This window comes from Sus scrofa, chromosome 3, assembly GCF_000003025.6.
Source record: "Sus scrofa isolate TJ Tabasco breed Duroc chromosome 3, Sscrofa11.1, whole genome shotgun sequence".
Taxonomy (NCBI): Eukaryota; Metazoa; Chordata; class Mammalia; order Artiodactyla; family Suidae; genus Sus; species Sus scrofa.
This window is the reverse complement of record NC_010445.4, coordinates 16,759,904-16,777,698: the sequence shown is the minus strand read 5'-3', so window position 1 is coordinate 16,777,698 and position 17,795 is coordinate 16,759,904. Positions and strand designations below refer to the sequence as shown.

Below are 17,795 nucleotides of genomic sequence, written 5' to 3'. Positions count from 1 at the left end.
GGCAAGCATCACAATCAACTCGGGCTATTTTAAAAAGAACAGGGATTTATTAAAAGGATGCTGGATGGTTTCCAAAATTGCTGGATGGTTGGGGAAAACATGGTAGGAAGCTCTGTAGGCAGCAACAAAGGCCCAGATCCTGTCTGGGAGCTGCTCAGGTGAAGACACCCCTCCCTCAGGCCCAGGTTGGATGCCTGGCCTGGCCCCACTGGCACCAGAACCCTGTCACTGTCACTTCCAGAAACTAGATGTAGACACTGCCATTGCATCTACTGTCCCTGACATGAGGCCTGTGGGTTCTCTCCACCCCCTACCTCCAGGGGCAAAGAAAGTATCTAAGTAATTCCTGTTGTGGCTCGTGGTTAACGAACCTGACTAGTATCCATGAGGACTCAGGTTCGATCCCTGGCCTCACTCAGGTTAAGGATCGAGCATTGCCAGGAACTCTGGTGTGGGTCGCAGCCATGGCTCGGATTCTACGTTGCTGTGGGTGTGGTGTAGGGAAGCAGCTACAACTCCGAGACAACCCCAGCCTAGGAACCTCTGTATGTCGCGGGTACGGCCCTCAAAATACAAAAACACCAAAAAAAAAAAAAAAAAAAAAAGAAGTATGTGGTATTCCCAGCTCTTTCCTTGGCAGGTGGGCCCTGCCTCCTTAGGTGGGAGGGAGGTTTAGATCCTGGGTACCTAGGAGAGAACCAGATGTGCCCAGATCCCCTGATGCCTTTATGTTCTGAATCCACCCCCAGCCCCACCGACACTTGTGCACCAAAGTGCGTGGTGTGGGCCCCAGTGCCCTTGGGATCCCCTGCGAGAAGTAAGAACTGTGCCCTCAGCCTCCAGCTGTGGTCGCTCCCCAGGGCCGAGTCTGACTCCTGCTGACCGCATTGGGCCCCTCCTCGCCTCCTCCCAAACACCTGCTGAAATCTGTTCCTGGTGGGGTCATCTCACTGTCCCGGGTGACAGTTTTGCCACCACAGCAGAAGTCAATGACATCATGAAAACTCTCTCCCTGATACAGGGCCACTTCTGAACAGGGAAACGGTCGGTGTGACAGGGTGTCCTGGCAGACAGGAGCTGGGACTTGTATGTGTTCACTGCCTGGGCTGAAAGGGCTCCCTTTCTCCCAAGTATCCCATTGCATCTCAGACTTATTTGAGGGGCTCTGGGGAAAAACCCTATTCAATCCAGTCATACAATTTGGAATTATATGAATTTGTAAGAAGGACTCCTGGGGACCAGCGGAAGCAGACTGTAGAAACTACCAGATTCCCCAGATTCCTTTGTTTATTTGTTTTTTTGCTTAGGAAAGGATTGCTTTTATATTTTTGTCTTCATTGTTTACTGCAGGAATTACAAAAGTATTGCTGTTTACTGTATTTTCTGTAATACCTATGGCATTGGTTTTATCTTAATTTAAATAAATTCTATGAGTTGTGTTGGCGCCATGCTACCATTTTGGTTTTTTTTAAATGATTTTTATTTTTTCCATTATAGTTGGTTTACAGTGTTCTGTCAATTTTCTACTGTACAGCAAAGTGACCCAATCACACGTACATATATACATTCTTTTTCTCACATTATCCTCCATCCTGCTCCATCACAAGTGACTACATATAGTTCCCAGTGCTATAAAAACTACCAGATTCATTGTGGCTCAGTGGTTAACAAACCCAGTGGTTAAGTAACCATGAGGTTGCGGGTTTGATCCCTGGCCTTGCTCAGTGGGTTAAGGATCTGGCGCTGCCGTGAGCTGTGGTGTAGGTCACAGACATGGCTCGGATCCTGCATTGCTGTGGCTGTGGTGTAGGCCGGCAGCTACAGCTCCGATTAGACCCCTAGCCTGGGAACCTCCATATACCACAGGTACAGCCCTAAAAAGAAAAAAGCAAACCAAAACAAAAACAAAAAACAACAGTGCTAGGGTGGGGCGGGAGGAGCAGGTGTACAGAGGGACAGCACTGGGTCTCTTGCTCCCGGAATGTCTACTCCAGGGAGAACTACGTTGTTTTACTACATTCCATTGGTTTGGCAACTGAGTTTAGTACTCAGGGAGGGAGTTGTTCATTTGTTTGATTTTTGTTTATTTGTTTTTGGCTCTAGAACTTCTTTTTTAAATTTTTTATTCAAGTATAGGTGATTTACATTTCTACTGTACAGCAAAGTGATTCATACACACACACACACACACACACACACACACGAATCTGACTAGGAACCATGAGGTTGTAGTTTCAATCCCTGGCCCTGCTCAGTGGCTTAAGGATCTGGCGTTGCCGTGAGCTGTGGTGTAGGTCACATTCGCGGCTCAGATCTGATGTGGCTGTGGCTGTGGCTGTGGCTGGCAGCTGTAGCTCCGATTGGACCTCTAGTCTGGGAAACTCCATATGCCATGGGTGCAGCCCTAAAAAGCAAAAAAAAAAAAATATATATATATATATATAAAAATATGTATATACATACGTATATACATACACATATGTATATACACACACTTTTTTGGGGAGGGGGCCCGCACCAGCGGCCTATGGAAGTTCCCAGGCTAGGGGTCCAATTGGAGCTGTTGCCACAGGCCTATGCCACAGCCACAGCAGTGCCAGATCCGAGCCGCATCTGTGACCTACACCACAGCTCACGGCAACACTGGATTCTTAACCCACTGAGAAAGGCCAGGTATCAAACCTGCATTCTCATGGATACTAGTCAGGTTCGTTAACCGCTGAGCCATGACGGGGACTCCCACACACCCTCTTTAAAAAAAAAAAATTCTTTTCCATTATGGTTTATCATAGGACAGTGAATATAATTCTCTGGGCTATACAGTAGGATCTAGTTATTTATCCCATTTGAATGTTTTACTTGCTTTTTATGAACATTTGAGGCTGGAGATCAGCAGGCATTTGTCCCTCAGAGGTGGGGTGCCTGCAGGATACGAGGGCAGGTCAACTCAGAGGTGACTCCGCTGTGGCAATATCGGGCTGCCTGCCAGAGTTTGGGATCATGGCCCTAATTACATCGAGACAGTGGCAGCAGCGGAGGGCAGCCAGTCCTTGTGGGGTCCACTGATGGGCCTCTCTGAGACGTTATGGGACCAGTGGCTGCAGGGTCTTGTCTCAGCCAGCAGGGACACCAGCTGTGGTGGAAGATTTACAGTCAGGGACAGCCATTAGGGAAAGAGAGGCCAGAGGCAGTGATGTACTTGGACCCAGAGAGGGACTTCTGAGGAACGGTGGGGACCATGACTGCCTAGTCCTGGTTCAGTGAGCAATGAAAAGATTGATGATAGTCCTGATGATAATAATATTTATGGAGAATGCCAGATACAATCCTAAGTGCTTTCCAGGTATTTATTCACTTCGTCCGCACTACGACTCTATCAGTTGATACAATCACTACCTGTCTTATACAGATGAGAAAGTTCGGCTTGGATAGAGGTTGCTATGTGGCAGATTGCAATTTCCAAACATAGCTGCCACCATGTCTCCTAAACCACATGCTGTTCTGCAAACCCTTGATCCTACTACCATTGAGAGATGGGGTCTGTTCCCCTCCACTTGAACCTGAGCAGGCTTCTGACTCTCTCTCTCTCTTTTTGGCTGCACCTGCAGGATATGAAAGTTCCTCAGCCAGGGATCAAACCCTGCCACAGCTGCAGCCTGCACCACAGCTGCAGCCTGCACCACAGCTGCCAGCTGTAGCCATTTGGGATCCTTAAGCTGTTACGCTGCCAGGGAACTTCCTGTAACTTATAGAATGCACCAGAAATGAGCCAGTGTGACTTGAAGGCTGGGTCAGAAAAGGAGATGCAGTTTTCGACTTGTTTACTGGAATACTTATGCTGGAGTCACAGGCCACCACGGAAACAGTGGCCTGAGGCCGCCATGCTGTTCGGAGGCTCAAAATAACCCACATGGAGAGGTCCTGAAAGTGCCTAAGAAAGGGGAGGGAGGAGTTCCTGTCATGGCTCAGTAGAAACGAATCCAGCTAGGAAGCATGGGGTTTCAGGTTCGATCCCTGGCCTCGCTCAGTGGGTTAGGATTTGGCGTTGCTGTGGCTGTGGTGTAGGCCGGCAGGTGTAGCTCTGATTAGACCCCTAGCCTGGGAACCTCCATATGCCACGGGTGTGGCCCTAAAAAAAAAAGGCAAACAAACAAACAAACAAACAAACAAACCCCCCCCCAAAAAAAAGAGAGAGAGGGGAGAGATACCTGCCACTCTGAGCTGCTTCTTCTTCCCTCTCCTGTTGCAGTTCTAACCACCGTCTGATTTCAATCACATGGGAGCTGTGGGGAGTTGCAGAGCCAACCAAGTCCTTCCTAAACTCCCAACCTGCAGAAATTGTGAGAAATAAAATGATTGCCAGGTTTTTTTTTTTGTTTTTTGTTTTGTTTTGTTTTGTTTTTTGTCTCGGCAACACTGGATCCTTAGCCCACTGAGCGAGGCCAGGGATCGAACCTGCAACCTCATGGTTCCTATTCGGATTCATTTCCACTGTGCCTTGATAGGAACTCCAATCTGCTCTTTAAATTAGCTTTTTTCTTTTATGGCCACACCCAGACCTATGGAAGTTCCCAGGCCAGGGATGGAATCTGAACCCCGGTGGTGGCAACGCCAGATCCTTGAACCCACTGCATCAGACTCAAACTCACCCCTCCACAGCAACCCAAGCTGCTGTAGTCAAATTCTTAACCCACTGCACCACAGCGGGAATGCCTAAATTAGTTGTTAAATGTTCTTCTAAGTAACTATACGAATTGATGTGTTTCATGGAGTCACTGGAATATAGATCAGTTACATTTTGGATAGCATTACCCAATATGATAATTTTAGTTTTCAAGTAGCAGTTTATTTTAAGTCATCACTCAGGAAGAATTTAATTTCATTGAATGCTTCATTTTTCTTTTGCTCGTAGAGACAAGGAATAAGGTGACCGTAGTTTGCATTTATTGGGCACTTCCTATGTGTCAGGTGCCATGTATTTAATTATCCTCAAACCCTTTGACACAGGTACTATTGCTATCCCCATTTTATAGATGAAGATACTGAGGCAGAGGGAGGTTAAGTACCCTTCTAGTCATGCTCAGCTTAAAGAGGCAGAGCTATGATTCCAACCCATGCTCTTAATCCATGCAAACCTGCCTGTACCCTTTCTCCAGACTAGTTCCTCTGGTATTCACATGTGCCTTTGGTCGATATGACTCTGTGAAATGTATTTCCTTTTTTTTTTTTTTTTTTTTTTTTTGCTCTTTAGGGCCGCACCCATGGCATATGGAGGTTCCCAGCCTAGGGGTCGAATTGGAGCCATAGCTGCCGCCTATGCAACAGCCATAGCAATGCCAGATCTGAGCCACTTCTGTGACCTACAGCACAGTTTATGGCAACGCCTGATCCTTAACCCACTGAGCGAGGCCAGGGATCAAACCAGAAACCTCATGGTTCCTAGTCGGATTCATTTCTGCTGCAGGAACTCCCCAAAATGTATTTCTTATATAGAAGAGTTTTAGGAGTTCCCATCATGGCTCAGCAGAAACGAGTCTGACTAGCATCCATGAGGACGCAGCAGTTTTAATCCTTGGCTTCATTCAGTGGGTTAAGGATCCAGCGTTGCCATGAGCTGTGCTGTAGGTTGCAGATGTGGCTCAGATCTGGCATTGCTGTGGTTGTGGCTTAGGCCGGTGGTTACAGCTCTAATTTGACCCCTGGCCTGGGAACTTCCCTATGCCTCAGGTACAGCCCTAGAAAAAAATAAATAAAAGAATTTAGGAGTTCCTGTCATGGCACAGCGGAAACGAATCAGACTGGGAACCATGAGGTTGCTAGTTCGATTTCTGGCCTCACTCAGTGGGTTAAGGATCCGCCGTTGCTGTGGCTGTGGTGTAGGCCGGCAGCTATAGCTCTGACTAGACCCCTAGCCTGGGAACCTCCATATGCTGCAGGTGCAGCCCTAAAAAAAGGACAAAATACAAATTAATTAATTAATTAATTATTTTTAAAAAAGAGTTAATAATATATAAAGGCTTGTTCCTAATATATAGAGGCTTCTTCTAAAATACATTTTCTGTGCCAGCAAGAAAAGACTGCCAACTAAATTATGAGAGAACGAAGGGTTTTTTGTTAATTATTTAATTATTATTATTTTTTGGCATGCAGAAGTTCCCAGGCTAGGGATCAAACCTGTGCCACAGCAGGGTCCTTAACCGCTGGGCCACCAGGAAACTCCCAGGAAGTTTTTTTTACTCTTTTTTTCCCCCTTTTTTTATGGCCGCACCTGCTGCATACAGAAGTTCTTGGGCTGGGGGTCGAATTGGAACTGCAGCTGAGGCCCATGCCACAGCCAGGGCAACACTGGATCTGCAACCTATGCTGCAGCTTACTTCAATGCAGGATCCTCAACCCACTGAGTGAGGCCAGGGATTGAACCTGCATCCTCAAAGAGACAAGGTCGGATGCCTAACCCACTGAGCCACGTCAGGAACTCTGCAGGAAGTTTTAAAATAAAAAAATGTTAAATGTTCATAGGAGCTATATTTGAAGACAACTTTTTTTTTTAATTGAAGTATAGTTGACTTACAGTGTTGTATTAATTTCAGCTGTACAGCAAAGTGAACCAGTTATACATATACATATATCCATTTTTTTTTCCTGTATAGATTACAGAATATTAGTAGATTTCCCTGTGCTGTATAGTAGGTCCTTGCTATGAAAAAACTTTTTTGTTGTTGTTGTTTAGGGCCCTACCCACAGCATATGGAGGTTCCCAGGCTAGGGGTCAAATTGGAGCTACGGCTGCCGGCCTACATCACAGCCACAGCAACACAGGATCTGAGCCACATCTGCAACCTGACCTACACAATAGCTCATGGAAACACCAGATCCCTAAACCACTAAGCGAGGCCAGGGATCAAACCTGCATCCTCATGGATATTAGTTGGGTTCCTAACCCACTGAGCCACAAAGGGGACTCTCTGAAAACAACTGCTTTTTCTTATATCTGATCCTGAACTCGAGCAAAGGGCCTGTGGCATAGAAAGCCAAAGTCCAACAGTGGGGGTTTGCAGCAAAATAAGGAATTACTGCAATTGTGGGGCGCCAGCCAAGGGAGTGGGAGACAAGCCTCAGATCCACTCCGTCCTGGTCTTTTGAGTCAGGGAAATTTTTAAAGGGGAAGAACAGAGAGGCTGGAATTAATCATCATCTTTGTGACATTTTAAAAACTGAAGTATAGTTGATTTACAATGTTGTGTTAGTTTCAGGTGAACAGCAAAGTGATTCAGTCATATATATATATATATATATATATATATATATATTGCTTTTTCAGATTATTTTTCATTATAGGTTATCATAAGATGTTGACTCTAGTTCCCTATGCTATACAGGAAATTCTTGTTGCTTATCTGTTTTACATATAGCAGTTTATATCTCTTAACTCTATACTCCTAATCCCCCCCCGCCCCCGCATTTTCTCCTTTGGGAATCATAAGTTTGCTTGCTTGCTTGCTTGCTTTCCTTCCTTCCTTCCTTCTTTCTTTCTTCTTTCTTGTGCAGGCACAGCACAAAAAACAGTAAATAAATAAATAAATAAACGGGATGAAACAGGAGTTCCCGTCGCGGTTCAGCGGTTGATGAAACTGACTAGTATCCATGAGGACTCGGGTTTGATCCCTGACCTCACTCAGTAGGTTAAGGATCCAGCATTGCTATGAGCTGTGATGTGGGTCGCAGACACGACTCGGATCCCACGTTGCTATGGCTGTGGTGTAGGCTGGCAGCTACAGCTCCCATTCGACCCCTAGCCTGGGAAACTTCCTATGCTGGGAGTGCAGCCCTAAAAAGGCAAAAAAAAGAAATAAAAAAAATAAAGAAAGCCATAAAACAAATATAAGCTACCGGAATATACTGTATAATATGGAGAATATAGCCAATATTTTATAATAACTATCAATGGAGTATAACCTTTAAAAATGGTGACTCATTATATTGCACAGCAACTATACTTCAATATTTCTATTAAATAAATAAACACGTAGATAAACTAATGATACAATATGTAGTCTTTTTTGTCTGGGTCTGGGTTCTTTCACTAAGTATAGTGGTTCCAAGTTTCATCTAGGCTGTAGCATATATCAGTATTTCATTCCTTTTTATGGCTGAATAATAATATTCCATTGTAGGGAAGTTTGGGATTAATAAATACAAACTATTCCATTTAGAATGGACAAGCAATGAGGTCCTGCTGTATAGCACAAGGAGCAATACCCAGTCTCTTGAGATAGACTGTGATGGAAGATAAAATAAGAAAAGGAATGTGTGTGTGAGTGTGTGTGTGTGTGTGTGTGTGTCTGGGTCACTTTGCTGTACAGCAGAAATTGGCACAACGTTGTAAACAAGGGCATTCCTGTTGTGGCGCAGCAGAAATGAATCCTGCTAGTATCCGTGAGGATGCGGGTTCCATCCTCGGCCTTGCTCAGTGGGTTAAGGATCTGGTGTTGCCATGAACTATGGTGTAGGTTGCAGACTTGGCAGACACAGCTTGGATCCCCAGTTGCTGTGGCTGTGGTGTAGGCTGGCAGCTTGGCAGCTGTAGCTCCGATTCAACTCCTAGCCTAGCAACCTCCATGTGCCACCGGTTCAGCCCTAAAAAGACAAAAAAAAAAAAAAAAAAAAAAAAAGAGGATATAAGGAGGATAGGTATTCCTTTCCTGGAAGGAGAAAACAAAGATGCAGATGGAAGTACTTTGGGACCATCCTTCCCCCTGTAAGCAAAAGTGGCCTAAGAACCAAATTAACGCATAGAGGTGGGAAATGGACAGAGAGAGGTTTTTTTTTTTGTTTTTTGGTTTTGTTTTTGTTTTTGTTTTTGTTTTTTTGCTTTTCAGGGCTATACCTGCAGCATATGGAAGTTTGCAGGCTAGGGGTTGAATTGGAGCTGCACCTGCCGGTGCACACCACAGCCACAGCAACACAGGATCCCAGCCACGTCTCCAGCCTACACCACAGCTCATGGCAACACCAGATCCTTAACCCACTGAATGAGGCCAGAGATAGAACCCAAATTCTCATGAATACTACTAGGGTTCATTCCCGCTGAGGCACAATGGGAACTCCCACAGAGAGTCTTGATGGGGTTTGAATCCCTGGTCTGGTGAGCTGGGTTTGGGTAATCAGTGTCCTAATATTGCAATAGAAGTGGGAAAGCCTTAGAGGAGAAAGAGATATGTAGGCCATGGGTGAGTAGGTGTTTGAAAGCTCCAAGGCGAAGGCAGTAGAATGTATAATAGGAATTTAAAGAAGTCTCTTCAGTTATTCGGAAAAAAAGAAGCCACCATTAAGAGGGGAGACAGACAAGCCACAGCGTAGGAGAAGGTATCTGCAATACACATATTGACAAAGATTTGTATCCAGAATATATGGACACCTATAAACCAGTAAGAAAAAGATGACCTATTTTTTAAAGAGGGAAAAGGGCTTATTATTATTATTGTTATGATAATTTGGCTGCTCCCATGGCATGCAGAAGTTCCCAGGCCAAGGACTGAACCGCAGGAACTACCCAAGCCACAGTAGTGATAATGCTGGATCCTTAACCTACTGTACCACCTGGGAACTCCCTAAAGTGGGAAAAAGTCTGGAATAAGCGCTTCACAAAAGAGGACAGTTACAAAGTCAATAAGTGTATGAAAGGTGCTCAAATTCACTGGTCTTCAGGGAAAGGCAATTTTAAAACCACCCCCGTCCCTCTAGAGAGCCACCCAATTGTCTAAAACTTCAAGCACTGACATTGCCAAAGATTGGCGAGGAGGTGGAAGAGCCACAATTCTCATGCTTTGCTAATAGGAGTTTAAACTGATGCAACCACTTGGGAAAACTCTTTGGTAGTAGGGTGGCCCTGGTGGTGCACCACGCAGACTCAGTCTCCCTTCAAGCGTCTGCTGCAAAGAGACTAGTTGACCAGTAGCCTCCAGGGGCCATCCCTTCAGAAGTCACAGCATTCATGCTGCTCCCAGCCAGTGATTCTGCCTGGCAGGTCTACTAGATTGGGACAATTCCTGCCTCGCAAAGGCTCCTATAAAGGAGAGTCTTCACTCTGGGATCCCCGTCCTTCCGGCTGAGACCGTGGAACTTGCACAGTGGTCAGACCTGCACTGTGATCTGGAGGCTCTCCATGCCTGTTCCTGCTCCCTGACTTCTTTATTCTTCCCAGGCTTTGCCCCCTGTAAATCTCAATTGACAGGGGCAGTGTTTACTAATACTATCTGACTCTAATTCCACTTCTGGACTAGACATGAGTGCATATAGCCACCAAAAGACATTTATAGGATGTTCACAGCAGCTTTGTTCATAACAGCTAAAAACTGGCCAAATGTTGATCAACAGTGGACAGACGGGATAAATAAAATTGTGCTTAATCACACAATGGACTATTACACAGCAATGAAAAATAATAATAGTTACACACAATAATAGGAATAAACCTCACAGACTTTAAGACGAGTGAAAGAAATCAGATGACTGATAGATCTCAAGTGATTAAAGGAATCCTGAAGGACAGGGGTTTCAGGAGAAGGAGTTCACTCAGATTTGTGAAAACCGCTGGAGGGTTAGAGTGGTGATCTTTTTGAGGACTATAGGCAGGATTTAAGATGATCCTAACAATCCCCTCGCTGGTTTCCATGCCTTTGTATAATCCCTTCCCTTTCAGTGTAGACCAGACCTACCTTCCCTTTGTTTTTTGTTTTTTTGTTTTTGTTTTTTTTTTCTTTTTAGGGCTGAACCCTTGACATATAGATGTTCCCAGTTCCCACTGAGCCAGGGATTGAACATGCATCCTCATGGATACTAGTCGGGTTCATTTCTGCTGAGCCCCAACAGGAACTCCAGACTAGACCTAGCTTCTTTTTGTCCCCCAGTTTTATTGATATCTAATTGAAATAGAACATTGTGTAAGTTTAAGCTGCACAACAGGATGATTCAACATACATTTATATTGTGAAATGATTACCACAATAAGGTTAGTTTACACATCCATCGCCTGACATAATTATCTTTTTTTTTTTTTTTTTTTTTGCCCAGAGGGAGGGAATGAGAACTTTTAAGATTTAGCTGCTTTCAAGAATACAATACAATATCATAGGAGTTCCTACTGCAGCTCAGTGGTAACGAACGAACTAGTACCTATGAAGACTTGGAATCAATCCCTGGCCCCGCTCAGTGGGTTAAGGGGATCCGGCATTGCCGTGAGCTGTGATGTCGGTCACAGGGGCAGCTCGGATCTCCTGTTGCTGTGTCTGTGGTGTAGGCCGGCGGCTACAGCTCCGATTGGACCCCTAGCCTGGGAACTTCCAAATGCCGTGGGTGTGGCCCTAAACAGAAAAAAACCCTAGAATACAATACAATATTATTAACTAGAGACACCACCCGGTACATTAGATCTCCTGAACTTAACCACCTTATAATTGAAAGTTTGTACCCTTTGACCAGCATCTTCCCATCTCCCCCACCTGCCAGCGGCTGCAAATCAATCAGCTCTGTTTCTACAAGTTCAGTATTTTTAGATTCCACATGTGAGTGAGATCATTCGGTACAATTTATCCTTGAGCTACAAGGGCTTGAACTACACAGGTCCACTTACAGATGGGTTATTTTCAATACACACACAATACAGCAGTACACAAGCCTCAGTTGGTTGAATCTGTGGATGTGGAAGCTCAAATTGGATGGCTGACTGTAAAGCTACATGTGGATTTTTGACTGCATTGGGGGGTGGGGGAGTTGCTATTCCTAACCTCTGCCTTGTTCCAGGGTCAACTGTATTTGCCATTCTGATTTATTTCACTTAGCATAATGCCATGAAGGTTTGTCTTTCTTGTCTCAAAGGATAGGATTTCCTATTGAGGAAATGATAGAAGTGGCTGAATAATATTCCATTGAGTGTACATACCACATTTCCTTTATTCATTCATCCATCCATGGACATTTAGGTTGTGGACTAGCTTCTAAGTAATAGAATATGTAAAAGCGATGGGCTGTCTCTTCTGAGATTAGTTTACAAAAAAGACCGTAACTTCTGTTTCCCTCTCTTTCTCTTATTCTAGCAGCTTCATACAAAGAGGTGCAATGGTTCAGGAACTGATGGATCCAGCCATCAGCCAGAGAGGACCTGAGGCTTGCCAACAGCCATGGGAGTGAGCTTGAAAGAGGATTCTTTAGCCTTAAGATGCCTGCATTCCCAGCCAACATCTTGACTGCGTTTTTGTGAGAGACCCAGATCCAGAGGACCCAGCTCAACAGCATCAGATTCCTGACCCACAGAAACTGTGCGAAAATAAAGAGTTTTTTTTTTTAACTGCTACATTTGGGGTAATTTGTTATGGAACAGTTCATAACTAATACAGGACATCAATACTCAAAATTACTATATAAAACTTGAAATCTCTCTGACAGCTGCAAAGAGGAAAATGCTAGCAATCTCCCAAAATAGTGTGTTTCTTCTTAGAGAGTAACATACATATAGTTTTCTTTTAGTTTTGGCCACCAGGAAACTCAGAGCTAATTTGTGGCTCCTTTTAATAATTATGTGATACCCTATGGCCTGCTTAGCTGTGTTCTTAACTCCTGGTCTTTCCTTTTTTTTTTTTTTTTTTTTTTTTGTCTTTTTAGGGCTGCACTCGAAGTATATGGAGGTTCCCAGGCTAGGGGTCATATCAGAGCTGCCCCTGCTGGCCTACACCACAGCCACAGTAACACCGGATCTGAGCCATGTCTGCAACCTGCACCACAGCTCGTGGCAAAGCCAGATCCTTAACCACTGAGCGAGGCCAGGGATCGAACCTGCATCCTCATGGATACCAGTCAGGTTAATTTCCCCCGAGCCACAACGGGAACTCCCTGGTCTTTCCTTTTCATTTGTCTTTTTCTTCATCCTGATTTTTTAGTTAATTTTTATTCTTTTCTATATTGCATGAATTAAGTTGTCATCTCAAATTCAGCTCACAGGGAATCAAGTCATTCGGCAATAATAATTTTAAAGAATAGTTTAAAAATAGTTAAATTCGCACTTGTAGAACGTGAGGTGCCTGGAAGTGGTGATGGAGATCAGGTAACACAAGTGAGGCTCTGGAGCTTGGCTCTGGAGCTCAGTGCAATGGCCAAGGTTCATTTGGGTTGGGTCCGAAAATATCAAGTGAAAATGACAAAAAAGGGGGGAAGGATGGCAATTGATTGTCATTCCGAGGAGGTGGGGCCAAGGGCTTATCCATTCACACCCGGTGGTATCTTCAAAATTTATTCCTTGCACCTGGTCTCCTAGGGCCCGCCCCGCCCCTCTCCGAGCCCCCGCCCCTCCCCTCTCTGAGCCCCCGCCCCTTCCTTGACCCCTCCCCCCTCGGAGTCCCGCCCACCGCGCGCGCCGCACCGCCTCTGGCTCCGCCTGCCGGCCCGGCCTCCCGGGCGGTTGCGCGCTCCGCCCCCTCCCTCCGCGCCCGCGCGCGCCTTCCCCGCCCCGCCAGGCTCTCTCCTTTCGGGGCGGTTGGGCCGCGCGCCTGTGGGGGCGGGGCCCGGAGGAGGCCATCGAGCCAATGGGGCGCGGCGGCGGCGGTGGCAGTGGCGGCGGCGGCGGAGGCGGTGGCGGTAGCGGCGGCGGCTGGGTCGGGCCCCGACGGGCGGCGGCGGCTGAGGTGGAGGCGGAGGGAGGCGGCGGCGGCGAAGGAGGCGGCGGTGGCGGCGGAGGGGGGAAGATGGCGGCGCCCGTCCTGCTGAGAGTGTCGGTGCCGCGTTGGGAGCGGGTGGCCCGGTATGCAGTGTGCGCCGCCGGGATCCTGCTCTCCATCTACGCCTACCACGTGGAGCGGGAGAAGGAGCGGGACCCTGAGCACCGGGCCCTCTGCGACCTGGGCCCCTGGGTGAAGTGCTCCGCCGCCCTTGCCTCCAGGTAGTCCAGCTGTGGGGAACGGGCCGGGAGCGGCCGAGCGGGACGAGGGCGGAGGCTGGGGGTGGGGAGCGCGCGGCGGGAGCTCGGGCCTGGGGGACAGCGGGGACCGGGCCGCGAAGGGACGGACGGCTCCGCGAGCCTGGCCGGGGGCCGCGGCCCGGGTCGGGGGGCGGCGGCCCGGGGGCCGGCCCGAGTACAGGCCGCCGGGGCGGAGGTGGCGGGGCCGAGAGACCGGCGAGGAGGGATGAGGTGGCAGAGTGTAGCCAGGAGGCCGGAGCGGACCGAGAGCAGTTGGGCAGGCTGGGGCCGGGCTGAGAAGGAGCAAGCAGGGTTCGCGGAGGGTGGGTCCCCGCCAGCTTGACAGATTTCCTGGTTCTTGCCCGGGGAGGCGGGTCGGAGGCGTGCGACCCTGCCGGGGGGAACCGTGAGGTCAGTGTCCACCCGTCGTCCGGGGTCGCTGCTGCAGCCCAAGGCTGTGCGGCCAGCGTGGGCTCGGGGTTGCATTTCCTACTGTCTTCCCGGTGCTAGGACAGGTGTTTCCGTGGTCAGGCCTCTTTGTACTCTGTAGCGCTAATGAGAATTTGCAGACTTCTGGAGACAGTGACATTTGCGAGCAAAAACGAATTTGACCCTACTCTGGAAGAAGATACTGGCACTTAACATATCTGATTTCTTGGATTCCCCCTCTTATTTTTCAGTGTGCCCGGGAGGGGGGAATGGCTTGAGTGTGGGTCTAGCCTAAGCTTACTTTGAGGAAAATATGTGTATGTCATGTATAGTGATGATGTTTGGGGTATTAGGGTGATGTCTAAACCTTGTTGGTTGGTATAATGGAATATTCCCCGAAGAGTAAAAATACATGCATCACTAAACTGGAGAGATTGGTTTGTTTTACTGATAATTTTAGGGTTTTTAAAATGTTGTAGTTGGTTTACTGCTTTTCTGCATTAGATTTTCCTAGGCAAGTTATTTTGAAAAAGAGGAGTTTACATCTTAAAAGTGGCTGTTCTTTTTTCTTATTGAGGAGGATTCGTGTTTTTAAAAGTAGCAAAAGTGAAAGAAATTATTTCACAATTGATAGAGACGCTATGCCTAATATTGTTAACAGTAGTCACATTTGAGTAATTTCTTCCTCTTCTGTTGATCTGTAAATTACTAGGTAGATGCTAATGTATAGCTCACTAGTTTATTTTGACCTACATATTGGTGATTACAGGAACAACCTAGTATTGGAGTTTGTCTTGTTACTATTTACAAACTTTAGGTTACTGATCTTCTCCCCTTAGACAGCCTTCTTCCCTGAACCAGGTACTCATTTGCCCTTAAACCAAAATCCTGTAGCTTTTTAGTGGGAAAATAGTCATTATTGCTACATTAAACATAATGTGTTTAAAATGTTGATGCTAATTAACATTTAAAATATGTCAGTGTGATAGAAAGCTCACATTTGTTATTGGGTATTTTGAACTAAGCTAATAGACTTAATAGACTCTCAGATACCCTTTGAGAGCCACTGAGTGTGTTTTACGCAAACATTTTTATGTTGTTTTCCCTGTCTTTGGAAAGGACTTTTATACTTAAAGTACCTTGCACCCAAAGTTAGCTGAATAAATATATAATGAAAAGACTTTGCAGCAGTATATTTCAGGTATTTGAAAAAAGAAGAAATAAAAATAACCTTTGATATTAGATTAATATGGAATTTAGGCTGAATTATCACCAGTCTTAGCTTTTGGAAACATTGTAGTCTATAATAAATTTAACTGGACGTTTTAACATTTGGACATGGAAAGAGTGCTTTGTATTATTCAGATCATATGTTTAAGTTCTTAAAATCGGCTTTTCTTTTAAAAAGTGTTTTGAGCCATCTCATAAGTATAGATTATAAATTACAAATTGTTAATGTATCTTGCAAGATCCAGGTTTTTGTGATGTTTTTAATAAAGCCCCGTAAAATAACATAACATCAAGTGATATTAAAAGTACACTTGTAAGACTAAAAATAGCTAGATCTCCTCCAAACCCCCAGTCCATCCCTCCCCCAACCTGAGTTGTCACAACCTAATTTTCTAGATCTCTTTATAGTTTTAAACGTGAATTTAGTATGTTGTGATTGAAACTAATGTTTAATTGGGTAGCTGTATACATAAAATGTTTTATAAATTTGATTTTTCTAAAGGAGGATAGGTAAGAAATAAGTCGTGCATATATGAGGAATAAATAGCTTATTTGCCATGTATACAATATAATTCAAGAAATTATCCAGTTTGATCAGTCTTTTTATAAACTACTTGCAATACATATATAAGTATTGCAATATACTTATACACACATATATAGACATATGCATGTATTATATATTAATGGAGATACATAATTTGGAAATTAAAGTGGCTTGAGTCTGATGCATACATCAGTTTTCTTTTGGAAGTAGGTAGACTAAACCTACTTTTATTTTGTCAAAGTGAAAAAGGCTTTAAATAATAGCAGGTTATTGGAGGCCTCAAGTAGTAGTTCTTATTTGACCTAAATATTGATTGCCAGTTAGCAGTAGTAGTAAAAAATGGGACTATTTTGGGGAACAGAAAGTTTGAGCCCAGGTTTGAATGAGTAGAATTGAAGATAAAGAATGAGAAAAATTAACCAATGAAAAGAATCCTGAGGAAAGTTCTCTGTTAGTATCCAGCATTAACTCATGTGACTTTGGATTGCTGAAATTCACTTTATTCTTATTTCTCAATCTTTAAGTGTCCTAATCTAAATAAAATAGAGATTAATGAGAGATCCTTGAGGGGGGGTGTGTGTGTATGTTAAGTCCTCTTTTACTTTGGGAAGCATCATTGTCTAAGGAAGTAGCTCCCAGACTTTTGGATTTCAAAAGAAGTATTTTCCACCAAATTGGGAGGCTGCAGTAGAGTTGCCAGTTTGTTCTGCTGGGTATAGACGATAAAACTAACAACAGTAACCCACAGCACTGTCTACTGTTGCTGTCATTTAATTTAATTTAATTTATTTGTTTTTTTGCGTTTTTATTTAAGGCCTCACCCACAGCATGTGGAGGTTCCCAGGCTAGGGGTCGAATCAGAGCTACAGCTGCCGGCCTAGACCACAGCCACAACAACCCAGGATCCAAGCCGAGTCTGCAGCCTACACCGTAGCCCACAGCAATGCCAGATCCTTAACCCACTGAGCGAGGCCAGGGATTGAACCTGCAACCCCGTGGTTCCTAGTCGAATTCGTTTCTGATGTGCCACAATGGGATCTCCTGTCATTTCATTTTAAATAGGGATATTTTAGGTCAAATAATTAGAAAGAACTGATCTCAGAATAAAAGGCCTTTGAATCATTTAGTTTTATTTAAAAAATTACTTTCTTCTTCATATTTTTCTTCATTTTTATTTAAATTACTAAAAACTCTGTGGCAAGTCTGCACCAGCCTGCCAGCTAAAATTATCCCTGTCTGGTTCACTGAGCTCAGATCCAAAGGTTCTGGGTGGACTCCTAGCTCTTCCACTTGTTAGACTGTGGCCTCACACTAGTCGCTTATCTTCATGGCGCCTCAGTTTCTTCTCATTAAATAGAGATATTAAAACCTTCTTTGCCAGATGAATGGATAGGATTATAAAGGAAACATGGAATAAATAAATGGGTAATACTCAGAATAAAGTATGTACTCAATTAGCTACAGCTGTTATCATTGACTAGCGATGGTATTTTTTTGCAGTGTCTGATAATGACTTTAAGTAGTATAAGTTTCCTTTTTTAGATATACTCTGTATATATTTTACTTTTTAAAATTTTAATTTTTTTCATTTATGTATTTTAAATGTAAATTGTTTTAGTGTTCTGTATTGCTCCCTCCATG

General features: G+C 44.9%; 1 protein-coding gene and 1 long non-coding RNA gene across 2 annotated transcripts in view; both read left to right on the top strand.

Annotated features, from left to right (window-relative positions):
- The window catches only part of LOC102162776, a 46,967-nt gene extending 34,617 nt beyond the window's left edge, over window positions 1-12,350 (top strand). Inside the window, exon 4 of the long non-coding RNA XR_001307408.2 lies at window positions 12,096-12,350. This is a non-coding gene — a long non-coding RNA (uncharacterized LOC102162776). The remainder of the gene's footprint in view (window positions 1-12,095) is intronic.
- Window positions 13,602-17,795, top strand: part of VKORC1L1 (vitamin K epoxide reductase complex subunit 1 like 1) — a 72,955-nt gene continuing 68,761 nt past the window's right edge. The window contains exon 1 of the mRNA XM_003124445.4: window positions 13,602-13,930. Coding sequence (XP_003124493.1) covers window positions 13,737-13,930 — 194 coding nt within the window. The 5' untranslated portion in view covers window positions 13,602-13,736. The remainder of the gene's footprint in view (window positions 13,931-17,795) is intronic.